Source organism: Chiloscyllium punctatum, unplaced genomic scaffold (assembly GCF_047496795.1).
Source record: "Chiloscyllium punctatum isolate Juve2018m unplaced genomic scaffold, sChiPun1.3 scaffold_218, whole genome shotgun sequence".
NCBI classification, from domain to species: Eukaryota; Metazoa; Chordata; class Chondrichthyes; order Orectolobiformes; family Hemiscylliidae; genus Chiloscyllium; species Chiloscyllium punctatum.
Window position 1 is genome coordinate 57,501 of NW_027309952.1, and position 12,190 is coordinate 69,690.

The following is a 12,190-nucleotide window of genomic DNA, read 5'->3' on the forward strand; positions in this document are numbered from 1 at the left end:
AGGGGACACTGTCGGAGGGTCAGTGCTGAGGGAGGGGACACTGTCGGAGGGTCAGTGCTGAGGGAGGGGACACTGTCAGAGGGTCAGTGCTGAGGGAGCAGACACTGTCGGAGGGTCAGTGCTGAGGGAGGGGACACTGTCGGAGGGTCAGTGCTGAGGGAGGGGGCACTGTCGGAGGGTCAGTGCTGAGGGCGGGGAAAGTCTCGGAGGGTCATGCTGAGGGAGGGGACACTGTCGGAGGGTCAGTGCTGAGGGAGCAGGTGCTGTCGGAGGGTCAGTGCTGAGGGAGTGGGCACTGTCGGAGGGTCAGTGCTGAGGGAGGGGACAGTGTCGGAGGGTCAGTGCTGAGGGAGGGGACACAGTCGGAGGGTCAGTGCTGAGGGAGGGGCCACTGTCGGAGGGTCAGTGCTGAGGGAGGGGACACTGTCGGAGGGTCAGTGCTGAGGGAGGGGGCACTGTTGGAGGGTCAGTGCTGAGGGAGCAGGTACTGTCGGAGGGTCAGTGCTGAGGGAGGGGCCACTGTTGGAGGGTCAGTGCTGAGGGAGGGGACACTGTCGGAGGGTCAGTGCTGAGGGAGGGGCCACTGTCGGAGGGTCAGTGCTGAGGGAGGGGACACTGTCGGAGGGTCAATGCTGAGGGAGCGCCGCACAGTCGGAGGGTCAGTGCTGAGGGAGGGGACACTGTCGGAGGGTCAGTGCTGAGGGAGGGGACACTGTCGGAGGGTCAGTGCTGACGGAGGGGACACTGTCGGAGGGTCAGTGCTGAAGGAGCAGGTACTGTCGGAGGGTCAGTGCTGAGGGAGGGGACACTGTCGGAGGGTCAGTGCTGAGGGACACTGTCGGAGGGTCAGTGCTGAGGGAGGGGACACTGTCGGAGGGTCAGTGCTGAGGGAGGGGCCACTGTTGGAGGGTCAGTGCTGAGGGAGGGGACACTGTCGGAGGGTCAGTGCTGAGGGAGGGGCCACTGTCGGAGGGTCAGTGCTGAGGGAGGGGACACTGTCGGAGGGTCAGTGCTGAGGGAGGGGACACTGTCGGAGGGTCAGTGCTGAGGGAGGGGACACTGTCGGAGGGTCAGTGCTGAGGGAGGGGGCACTGTCGGAGGGTCAGTGCTGAGGGAGGGGACACTGTCGGAGGGTCAGTGCTGAGGGAGGGGACACTGTCGGAGGGTCAGTGCTGAGGGAGGGGGCACTGTCGGAGGATCAGTGCTGAGGGAGGGGACACTGTCGGAGGATCAGTGCTGAGGGAGGGGACACTGTCGGAGGGTCAGTGCTGAGGGAGGGGGCACTGTCAGAGGGTCAGTGCTGAGGGAGGGGGCACTGTCGGAGGGTCAGTGCTGAGGGAGGGGGCACTGTCAGAGGGTCACTGCTGAGGGAGCAGGCACTGTCGGAGGATCAGTGCTGAGGGAGGGGACACTGTCGGAGGGTCAGTGCTGAGGGAGGGGACACTCTCGGAAGGTCAGTGCTGAGGGAGGGGGCACTGTCGGAGGGTCAGTGCTGAGGGAGGGGACACTGTCGGAGGGTCAGTGCTGAGGGAGGGGACACTGTCGGAGGGTCAGTGCTGAGGGAGCAGACACTGTCGGAGGGTCAGTGCTGAGGGAGGGGACACTGTCGGAGGGTCACTGCTGAGGGAGCAGGCACTGTCGGAGGATCAGTGCTGAGGGAGGGGACACTGTCGGAAGGTCAGTGCTGAGGGAGGGGACACTGTCGGAGGGTCAGTGCTGAGGGATCAGACACTGTCGGAGGTTCAGTGCTGAGGGAGGAGACACTGTCGGAGGGTCAGTGCTGAGGGAGGGGACACTGTCAGAGGGTCAGTGCTGAGGGAGCAGACACTGTCGGAGGGTCAGTGCTGAGGGAGGGGACACTGTCGGAGGGTCAGTGCTGAGGGAGGGGGCACTGTCGGAGGGTCAGTGCTGAGGGCGGGGAAAGTCTCGGAGGGTCATGCTGAGGGAGGGGACACTGTCGGAGGGTCAGTGCTGAGGGAGCAGGTGCTGTCGGAGGGTCAGTGCTGAGGGAGTGGGCACTGTCGGAGGGTCAGTGCTGAGGGAGGGGACAGTGTCGGAGGGTCAGTGCTGAGGGAGGGGACACAGTCGGAGGGTGGGTGCGGAGGGAGGGGCCACTGTCGGAGGGTCAGTGCTGAGGGAGGGGACACTGTCGGAGGGTCAGTGCTGAGGGAGGGGGCACTGTTGGAGGGTCAGTGCTGAGGGAGCAGGTACTGTCGGAGGGTCAGTGCTGAGGGAGGGGCCACTGTTGGAGGGTCAGTGCTGAGGGTGGGGACACTGTCGGAGGGTCAGTGCTGAGGGAGGGGCCACTGTCGGAGGGTCAGTGCTGAGGGAGGGGACACTGTCGGAGGGTCAATGCTGAGGGAGCGCCGCACAGTCGGAGGGTCAGTGCTGAGGGAGGGGACACTGTCGGAGGGTCAGTGCTGAGGGAGGGGACACTGTCGGAGGGTCAGTGCTGACGGAGGGGACACTGTCGGAGGGTCAGTGCTGAAGGAGCAGGTACTGTCGGAGGGTCAGTGCTGAGGGAGGGGACACTGTCGGAGGGTCAGTGCTGAGGGACACTGTCGGAGGGTCAGTGCTGAGGGAGGGGACACTGTCGAAGGGTCAGTGCTGAGGGAGGGGCCACTGTTGGAGGGTCAGTGCTGAGGGAGGGGACACTGTCGGAGGGTCAGTGCTGAGGGAGGGGCCACTGTCGGAGGGTCAGTGCTGAGGGAGGGGACACTGTCGGAGGGTCAGTGCTGAGGGAGGGGCCACTGTCGGAGGGTCAGTGCTGAGGGAGGGGGCACTGTCGGAGGGTCAGTGCTGAGGGAGGGGACACTGTCGGAGGGTCAGTGCTGAGGGAGGGGACACTGTCGGAGGGTCAGTGCTGAGGGAGGGGACACTGTCGGAGGGTCAGTGCTGAGGGAGCAGGTACTGTCGGAGGGTCAGTGCTGAGGGAGGGGCCACTGTCGGAGGATCAGTGCTGAGGGAGGGGACATTGTCGGAGGGTCAGTGCTGAGGGAGGGGACACTGTCGGAGGGTCAGTCCAGGAAAAGGGCATTTATATCTTTCTGAAGGGTGTGGTGCTGGAAAAGCACAAAGGATCAAGCAGCATCAAGAACAGATGTGGCAGAGGTGGAGAGAGGAATTGGAAATAAGGGATGGTGTTTTTACAGAAGGCAAGGTGGGATGAGGTGTAGTCCAGGAAGCTGTTGGAGCCGATGGGTTTGCAGCAGATATCTGTGGTTAGACGGTAGGATTAATATCTTTCTGTCTATCTCTATTTCTCCCTCTCGGTCTCTCTCACCAATTCCATCTTGCTGGAATGATCAATGAAGAATACCTTTTACACTGTGTTCCTGGATTCCTCTACTCCACGACAAGTGAAAATAAAATAGAAATCTAAACCTAAGTCTTATCTGTCTAACTTCTCGAGTTGTTTGGACTCCCTCATCCCCTGCTACTCTCTGGTTTGAACACACCATCTGTCCAATCATATTTCCCACCAGCCACTCTCCCAATCCTTCCATGTCCCTTTCTATGTTCCTCTCTCATTCCTCCTTCATGTCACCCAGAGTCTCTCTGCCTCATTCCTCCCCTCACTCCATCTCATTCTTCCCTCGCCTCTCCCTTTCTTTCTATCTCAATCTCTTTCCTCCCTCACCTTTCCATCTCTCTCTTTATTTGTCTCTCCCATTCTCCCGGTCCCTCTCTCTCTCTCTAGCTCACACACACACACAATATCCATGTCTTTCTCTCTCTCTGTCTCTGTATCCCATTCTCCTGGTCCCCTTTGCTCTCTCTCTCCCACCTTCCCAGTGCCCCCTCCTCTCTCTGTCTCTCTCTCTCCCACCTTCCCAGTGCCCCCTCCTCTCTCTCTCTCTCTCTCCCACCTTCCCAGTGCCCCCTCCTCTCTCTGTCTCTCTCTCTCCCACCTTCCCAGTGCCCCCTCCTCTCTCTGTCTCTCTCTCTCACCTTCCCAGTGCCCCCTCCTCTCTCTCTCTCTCTGTCTCTCTCTCTCTCCCACCTTCCCAGTGCCCCCTCCTCTCTCTGACTCTCTCTCTCTCTGTGTTGCTCTCCACAACATCTCCCTCACAGTGTCACCCACCCCCACAACGTACCATCATCCATGAAGCTGGGGATACAGATATTTCCACATTTGCTCTCACAGCAGCTCTGCCAGGCATCACAGTCTTCATCTCCACTGCAACGATCTCCGAGTTTCAGGTCACACATGGGCTCCAGGCGGTGGGGAGCAGGACAGATATCATCACCTGGACAACACAGAGACAGTATGGATACGGTTGTACGGAAACACACAACTCCCTCGGATCGGCTCGAGTGAGACACGAGAGCTGAACGAGGAACTCCCACTGCTCTTCCATCACGGATAGACCAGCTCCACAGCCCCGGGATTCAGGAAGCCTCATGTATTTAGGCAATTCCAGGTGAATCTCCAAATACCACCCTCCCACATCCCCCTAAACCGCGGACAAACACACACACACACAAACTCACACACAGACACAGACACAGACACAGACATATACACACACACACACACACACACACACAAACACACACAGACACACACACACAGACACATACACACACACACACACAAACACACTCTCACACACACACACAGACACATACACACACACTCTCACACACACACACACAGACACATACACACACACAGACATACACATCCACACACTCACACACACAGACACATACACACAGACACACACACACACTGTCCCACACAGACACACACACACACATCCACACACTGACCCACACACTATTACACACACACATGCCCACACACTGACCCTCACAGACACACAAACACACACCCAGACAGACACACCCAGCTCCCTGCCCACACTGCCATGTACTGTCATCACCACACCATCGTCTCTGATCAAACAGAGACACACTGATCACTTACGGCTCATGAGGAAACGAGGTACACATCTCTTTCCACAGGTGGCATTGCAGCATGATGACCAGGCATGGCAGTCAGTGTCATTCTGACACACGTCTCCCAACTTCATCTCACAGAATGGGTCCAAGCGGGTGGAGGCAGGGCACTGGGTCGCTGCAAGGAACATCAGGACATATGGAGAGGGTCACACTCCCACAGGGCAGGGACAGCATGGGGTATAGATACAGAGGAAAGGTCTCGCTCCCCCATCCCCCCGATCAAACACTCCCAGGGACAGGGACAGCATGGGGTTAGATACAGAGTAAAGGGAGCTCGACACCATCCCCCGATCAAACACTCCCAGGGACAGGGACAGCATGGGGTTAGATACAGAGTAAAGGTCTCTCTCCCCCATCCCCCCGATCAAACACTCCCAGGGACAGGGACACCATGGGGTTAGATACAGAGTAAAGGTCTCTCTCCCCCATCCCCCCGATCGAACACTCCCAGGGACAGGGACAGCATGGAGTTAGATACAGAGTAAAGGTCTCTCTACACCATCCCCCCGATCAAACACTCCCAGGGACAGGGACAGCATGGGGTTAGATACAGAGTAAAGGTCTCTCTCCCGCATCCCCCCGATCGAACACTCCCAGGGACAGGGACAGCATGGAGTTAGATACAGAGTAAAGGTCTCTCTACACCATCCCCCCGATCAAACACTCCCAGGGACAGGGACAGCATGGGGTTAGATACAGAGTAAAGGTCTCTCTACACCATCCTCCCGATCAAACACTCCCAGGGACAGGGACAGCATGGGGTTAGATACAGACTAAAGGTCTCTCTACACCATCCCCCCGATCAAACACTCCCACAGGACAGGGACAGCATGGGGTTAGATAGAGAGGAAAGGTCTCTCTACACCATCCCCCCGATCAAACACTCCCAGGGACAGGGACAGCATGGGGTTAGATACAGACTAAAGGTCTCTCTACACCATCGCCCCGATCAAACACTCCCAGGGACAGGGACAGCATGGGGTTAGATACAGAGGAAAGGTCTCTCTACACCATCCCCCCGATCAAACACTCCCAGGGACAGGGACACCATGGGGTTAGATACAGAGGAAAGGTCTCTCTACACCATCCCCCCGATCAAACACTCCCAGGGACAGGGACAGCATGGGGTTAGATGCAGAGTAAAACTCCCTCCACACCATCCCCCCGATCAAACACTCCCAGGGACAGGGACAGCATGGGGTTAGATGCAGAGTAAAACTCCCTCCACACCATCCCCCCGATCAAACACTCCCAGGGACAGGGACAGCATGGGGTATAGATAAAGAGTAAAGGTCTCTCTACACCATCCCCCCGATCAAACACTCCCAGGGACAGGGACACCATGGGGTTAGTTACAGACTAAAGGTCTCTCTACACCATCCCCCCGATCAAACACTCCCACAGGACAGGGACACCATGGGGTTAGATACAGAGTAAAGGTCTCTCTACACCATCCCCCCGATCAAACACTCCCAGGGACAGGGACAGCATGGGGTTAGATACAGAGGAAAGGTCTCTCTACACCATCCCCCCGATCAAACACTCCCAGGGACAGGGACAGCATGGGGTAAGATACTGAGTCAAGATACCGTATCAAGCCCCTCTACACAGTTCCACTATTAAACATTCCCAGGACAGGACAGCATGGGTTTAGGTACAGTGTGCAGCTCCCTCCACACTGTCCCACCATCCACCATTCCCAGGGACAGGGACACCATGGCGTTAGATACAGGGTGCAGCTCCCTCCACACTGTCCCACCATCCACCATTCCCAGGGACAGGGACACCATGGCGTTAGATACAGGGTGCAGCTCCCTCCACACTCTCCCACCATCGACCATTCCCAGGGACAGGGACACCATGGGGTTAGATACAGGGTGCAGCTCCCTCCACACTGTCCCACCATCCACCATTCACAGGGACAGGGACACCATGGGGTTAGATACAGGGTGCAGCTCCCTCCACACTGTCCCACCATCCACCATTCCCAGGGACAGGGACACCATGACGTTAGATACAGAGTGCAGCTCCCTCCACACTGTCCCACCATCCACCATTCCCAGGGACAGGGACACCATGACGTTAGATACAGGGTGCAGCTCCCTCCACACTGTCCCACCATCCACCATTCCCAGGGACAGGGACACCATGGGGTTAGATACAGGGTGCAGCTCCCCCCACACTCTCCCACCATCCACCATTCCCAGGGACAGGGACACCATGGTGTTAGATACAGGGTGCAGCTCCCTCCACACTGTCCCACCATCCACCATTCCCAGGGATATGGACACCATGGGGTTAGATACAGGGTGCAGCTCCCTCCACACTGTCCCACCATCCACCATTCCCAGGGACAGGGACACCATGGGGTTAGATACAGGGTGCAGCTCCCTCCACACTGTCCCACCATCCACCATTCCCAGGGACAGGGACACCATGGCGTTAGATACAGGGTGCAGCTCCCTCCACACTCTCCCACCATTCCCAGGGACAGGGACACCATGGCGTTAGATACAGGGTGCAGCTCCCTCCACACTCTCCCACCATCCACCATTCCCAGGGACAGGGACACCATGGCGTTAGATACATGGTGCAGCTCCCTCCACACTCTCCCACCATCCACCATTCCCAGGGACAGGGACACCATGGGGTTAGATACAGGGTGCAGCTCCCTCTACACTGTCCCACCATCCACCATTCCCAGGGACAGGGACACCATGGTGTTAGATACAGGGTGCAGCTCCCTCCACACTGTCCCACCATCCACCATTCCCATGGACAGGGACACCATGGTGTTAGATACAGGGTGCAGCTCCCTCCACACTCTCCCACCATCCACCATTCCCAGGGACAGGGACACCATGGGGTTAGATACAGGGTGCAGCTCCCTCCACACTGTCCCACCATCCACCATTCCCATGGACAGGGACACCATGGTGTTAGATACAGGGTGGAGCTCCCTCCACACTGTCCCACTATCCACCATTCCCAGGGACAGGGACACCATGGGGTTAGATACAGGGTGCAGCTCCCTCCACACTCTCCCACCATCCACCATTCCCAGGGACAGGGACACCATGGTGTTAGATACAGGGTGCAGCTCCCTCCACACTGTCCCACCATCGACCATTCCCAGGGATACGGACACCATGGGGTTAGATACAGGGTGCAGCTCCCTCCACACTGTCCCACCATCCACCATTCACAGGGACAGGGATACCATGGTGTTAGATACAGGGTGCAGTTCCCTCTACACTGTCCCACCATCCACCATTCCCAGGGACAGCGACACCATGACGTTAGATACAGGGTGCAGCTCCCTCCACACTGTCCCACCATCCAACATTCCCAGGGACAGGGACACCATGGTGTTAGATACAGGGTGCAGCTCCCTCCACACTGTCCCACCATCCACCATTCACAGGGACAGGGATACCATGGGGTTAGATACAGGGTGCAGCTCCCTCCACACTCTCCCACCATCGACCATTCCCAGGGACAGGGACACCATGGGGTTAGATACAGGGTGCAGCTCCCTCCACACTGTCCCACCATCCACCATTCCCAGGGACAGGGACACCATGGCGTTAGATACAGGGTGCAGCTCCCTCCACACTGTCCCACCATCCACCATTCCCAGGGACAGGGACACCATGGTGTTAGATACAGGGTGCAGCTCCTCCACACTCTCCCACCATCCACCATTCCCAGGGACAGGGACACCATGGCGTTAGATACAGGGTGCAGCTCCCTCCACACTGTCCCACCATCCACCATTCCCAGGGACAGGGACACCATGGCGTTAGATACAGGGTGCAGCTCCCTCCACACTGTCCCACCATCCACCATTCCCAGGGACAGGGACACCATGGGGTTAGATACAGGGTGCAGCTCCCTCCACACTCTCCCACCATCCACCATTCCCAGGGACAGGGACACCATGGGGTTAGATACAGGGTGCAGCTCCCTCCACACTGTCCCACCATCCACCATTCCCAGGGACAGCGACACCATGACGTTAGATACAGGGTGCAGCTCCCTCCACACTGTCCCACCATCCACCATTCCCAGGGACAGGGACACCATGGTGTTAGATACAGGGTGCAGCTCCCTCCACACTGTCCCACCATCCACCATTCCCAGGGACAGCGACACCATGACGTTAGATACAGGGTGCAGCTCCCTCCACACTCTCCCACCATCCACCATTCCCAGGGACAGGGACACCATGGGGTTAGATACAGGGTGCAGCTCCCTCCACACTGTCCCACCATCGACCATTCCCAGGGACAGGGACACCATGGGGTTAGATACAGGGTGCAGCTCCCTCCACACTGTCCCACCATCCACCATTCCCAGGGACAGGGACACCATGGGGTTAGATACAGGGTGCAGCTCCCTCCACACTCTCCCACCATCGACCATTCCCAGGGACAGGGACACCATGACGTTAGATACAGGGTGCAGCTCCCTCCACACTGTCCCACCATCCACCATTCCCAGGGACAGGGACACCATGGTGTTAGATACAGGGTGCAGCTCCCTCCACACTCTCCCACCATCGACCATTCCCAGGGACAGGGACACCATGACGTTAGATACAGGGTGCAGCTCCCTCCACACTCTCCCACCATCCACCATTCCCAGGGACAGGGACACCATGGCGTTAGATACAGGGTGCAGCTCCCTCCACACTCTCCCACCATCCACCATTCCCAGGGACAGGGACACCATGGTGTTAGATACAGGGTGCAGCTCCCTCCACACTGTCCCACCATCCACCATTCCCAGGGACAGGGACACCATGGTGTTAGATACAGGGTGCAGCTCCCTCCACACTGTCCCACCATCCACCATTCCCAGGGACAGGGACACCATTGGGTTAGATACAGGGTGCAGCTCCCTCCACACTGTCCCACCATCCACCATTCCCAGGGACAGGGACACCATGGTGTTAGATACAGGGTGCAGCTCCCTCCACACTGTCCCACCATCCACCATTCCCAGGGACAGGGACACCATGGTGTTAGATACAGGGTGCAGCTCCCTCCACACTGTCCCACCATCCACCATTCCCAGGGACAGGGACAGCATGGTGTTAGATACAGGGTGCAGCTCCCTCCACACTGTCCCACCATCCACCATTCCCAGGGACAGGGACACCATGACGTTAGATACAGGGTGCAGCTCCCTCCACACTCTCCCACTATCCACCATTCCCAGGGACAGGGAGAGCATGGTGTTAGATACAGGGTGCAGCTCCCTCCACACTGTCCCACCATCCACCATTCCCAGGGACAGGGACACCATGGGGTTAGATACAGGGTGCAGCTCCTCCACACTCTCCCACCATCGACCATTCCCAGGGACAGGGACACCATGAGGTTAGATACAGGGTGCAGCTCCCTCCACACTCTCCCACCATCCACCATTCCCAGGGACAGGGACACCATGGCGTTAGATACAGGGTGCAGCTCCCTCCACACTCTCCCACCATCCACCATTCCCAGGGACTGGGACACCATGGTGTTAGATACAGGGTGCAGCTCCCTCCACACTCTCCCACCATCCACCATTCCCAGGGATAGGGACACCATGGTGTTAGATACAGGGTGCAGCTCCCTCCACACTCTCCCACCATCCACCATTCCCAGGGACAGGGACACCATGGGGTAAGATACAGGGTGCAGCTCCCTCCACACTCTCCCACCATCCACCATTCCCAGGGACAGGGACACCATGGTGTTAGATACAGGGTGCAGCTCCCTCCACACTGTCCCACCATCCACCATTCCCAGGGACAGGGACACCATGGGGTAAGATACAGGGTGCAGCTCCCTCCACACTCTCCCACCATCCACCATTCCCAGGGATAGGGACACCATGGTGTTAGATACAGGGTGCAGCTCCCTCCACACTGTCCCACCATCCACCATTCCCAGGGACAGGGACACCATGGGGTAAGATACAGGGTGCAGCTCCCTCCACACTCTCCCACCATCCACCATTCCCAGGGACAGGGACACCATGGAGTTAGATACAGGGTGCAGCTCCCTCCACACTGTCCCACCATCGACCATTCCCAGGGACAGGGAGAGCATGGTGTTAGATACAGGGTGCAGCTCCCTCCACACTGTCCCACTATCCACCATTCCCAGGGACAGGGAGAGCATGGTGTTAGATACAGGGTGCAGCTCCCTCCACACTGTCCCACCATCGACCATTCCCAGGGACAGGGACACCATGGGGTTAGATACAGGGTGCAGCTCCCTCCACACTCTCCTACCATCCACCATTCCCAGGGACAGGGACACCATGGCGTTAGATACAGGGTGCAGCTCCCTCCACACTCTCCCACCATCCACCATTCCCAGGGACAGGGACACCATGGGGTTAGATACAGGGTGTAGCTCCCTCCACACTGTCCCACCATCCACCATTCCCAGGGACAGGGACACCATGACGTTAGATACAGGGTGCAGCTCCCTCCACACTCTCCCACCATCCACCATTCCCAGGGACAGGGACACCATGGGGTTAGATACAGGGTGCAGTTCCCTCCACACTGTCCCACCATCCACCATTCCCAGGGACAGGGACACCATGGGGTTAGATACAGGGTGCAGCTCCCTCCACACTGTCCCACCATCCACCATTCCCAGGGACAGGGACACCATGGCGTTAGATACAGGGTGCAGCTCCCTCCACACAGTCCCACCATCCACCATTCCCAGGGATACGGACACCATGGCGTTAGATACAGGGTGCAGCTCCCTCCACACTCTCCCACCATCCACCATTCCCAGGGACAGGGACACCATGGGGTTAGATACAGGGTGCAGCTCCCTCCACTCTGTCCCACCATCCACCATTCACAGGGACAGGGACACCATTGGGTTAGATACAGGGTGCAGCTCCCTCCACACTGTCCCACCATCCACCATTCCCAGGGATACGGACACCATGGTGTTAGATACAGGGTGCAGCTCCCTCCACACTCTCCCACCATCCACCATTCCCAGGGACAGGGACACCATGGGGTTAGATACAGGGTGCAGCTCCCTCCACACTCTCCCACCATCCACCATTCCCAGGGACAGGGACACCATGGCGTTAGATACAGGGTGCAGCTCCCTCCACACTGTCCCACCATCCACCATTCCCAGGGACAGGGACACCATGGTGTTAGATACAGGGTGCAGCTCCCTCCACACTCTCTCAC

The 12,190-nt window shown here is 58.3% G+C and overlaps 1 protein-coding gene across 1 annotated transcript in view; it reads right to left on the minus strand.

Moving 5' to 3' along the window:
- Nucleotides 1-12,190, minus strand: part of LOC140472017 (uncharacterized) — a 153,146-nt gene that overhangs the window by 45,014 nt on the left and 95,942 nt on the right. The window contains exons 45-46 of the mRNA XM_072567457.1: nt 4,934-5,083; nt 4,098-4,250 (exon numbers count right to left, since the gene is read on the minus strand). Of these exons, the coding sequence (XP_072423558.1) occupies nt 4,098-4,250; nt 4,934-5,083 (303 nt within the window). The remainder of the gene's footprint in view (nt 1-4,097; nt 4,251-4,933; nt 5,084-12,190) is intronic.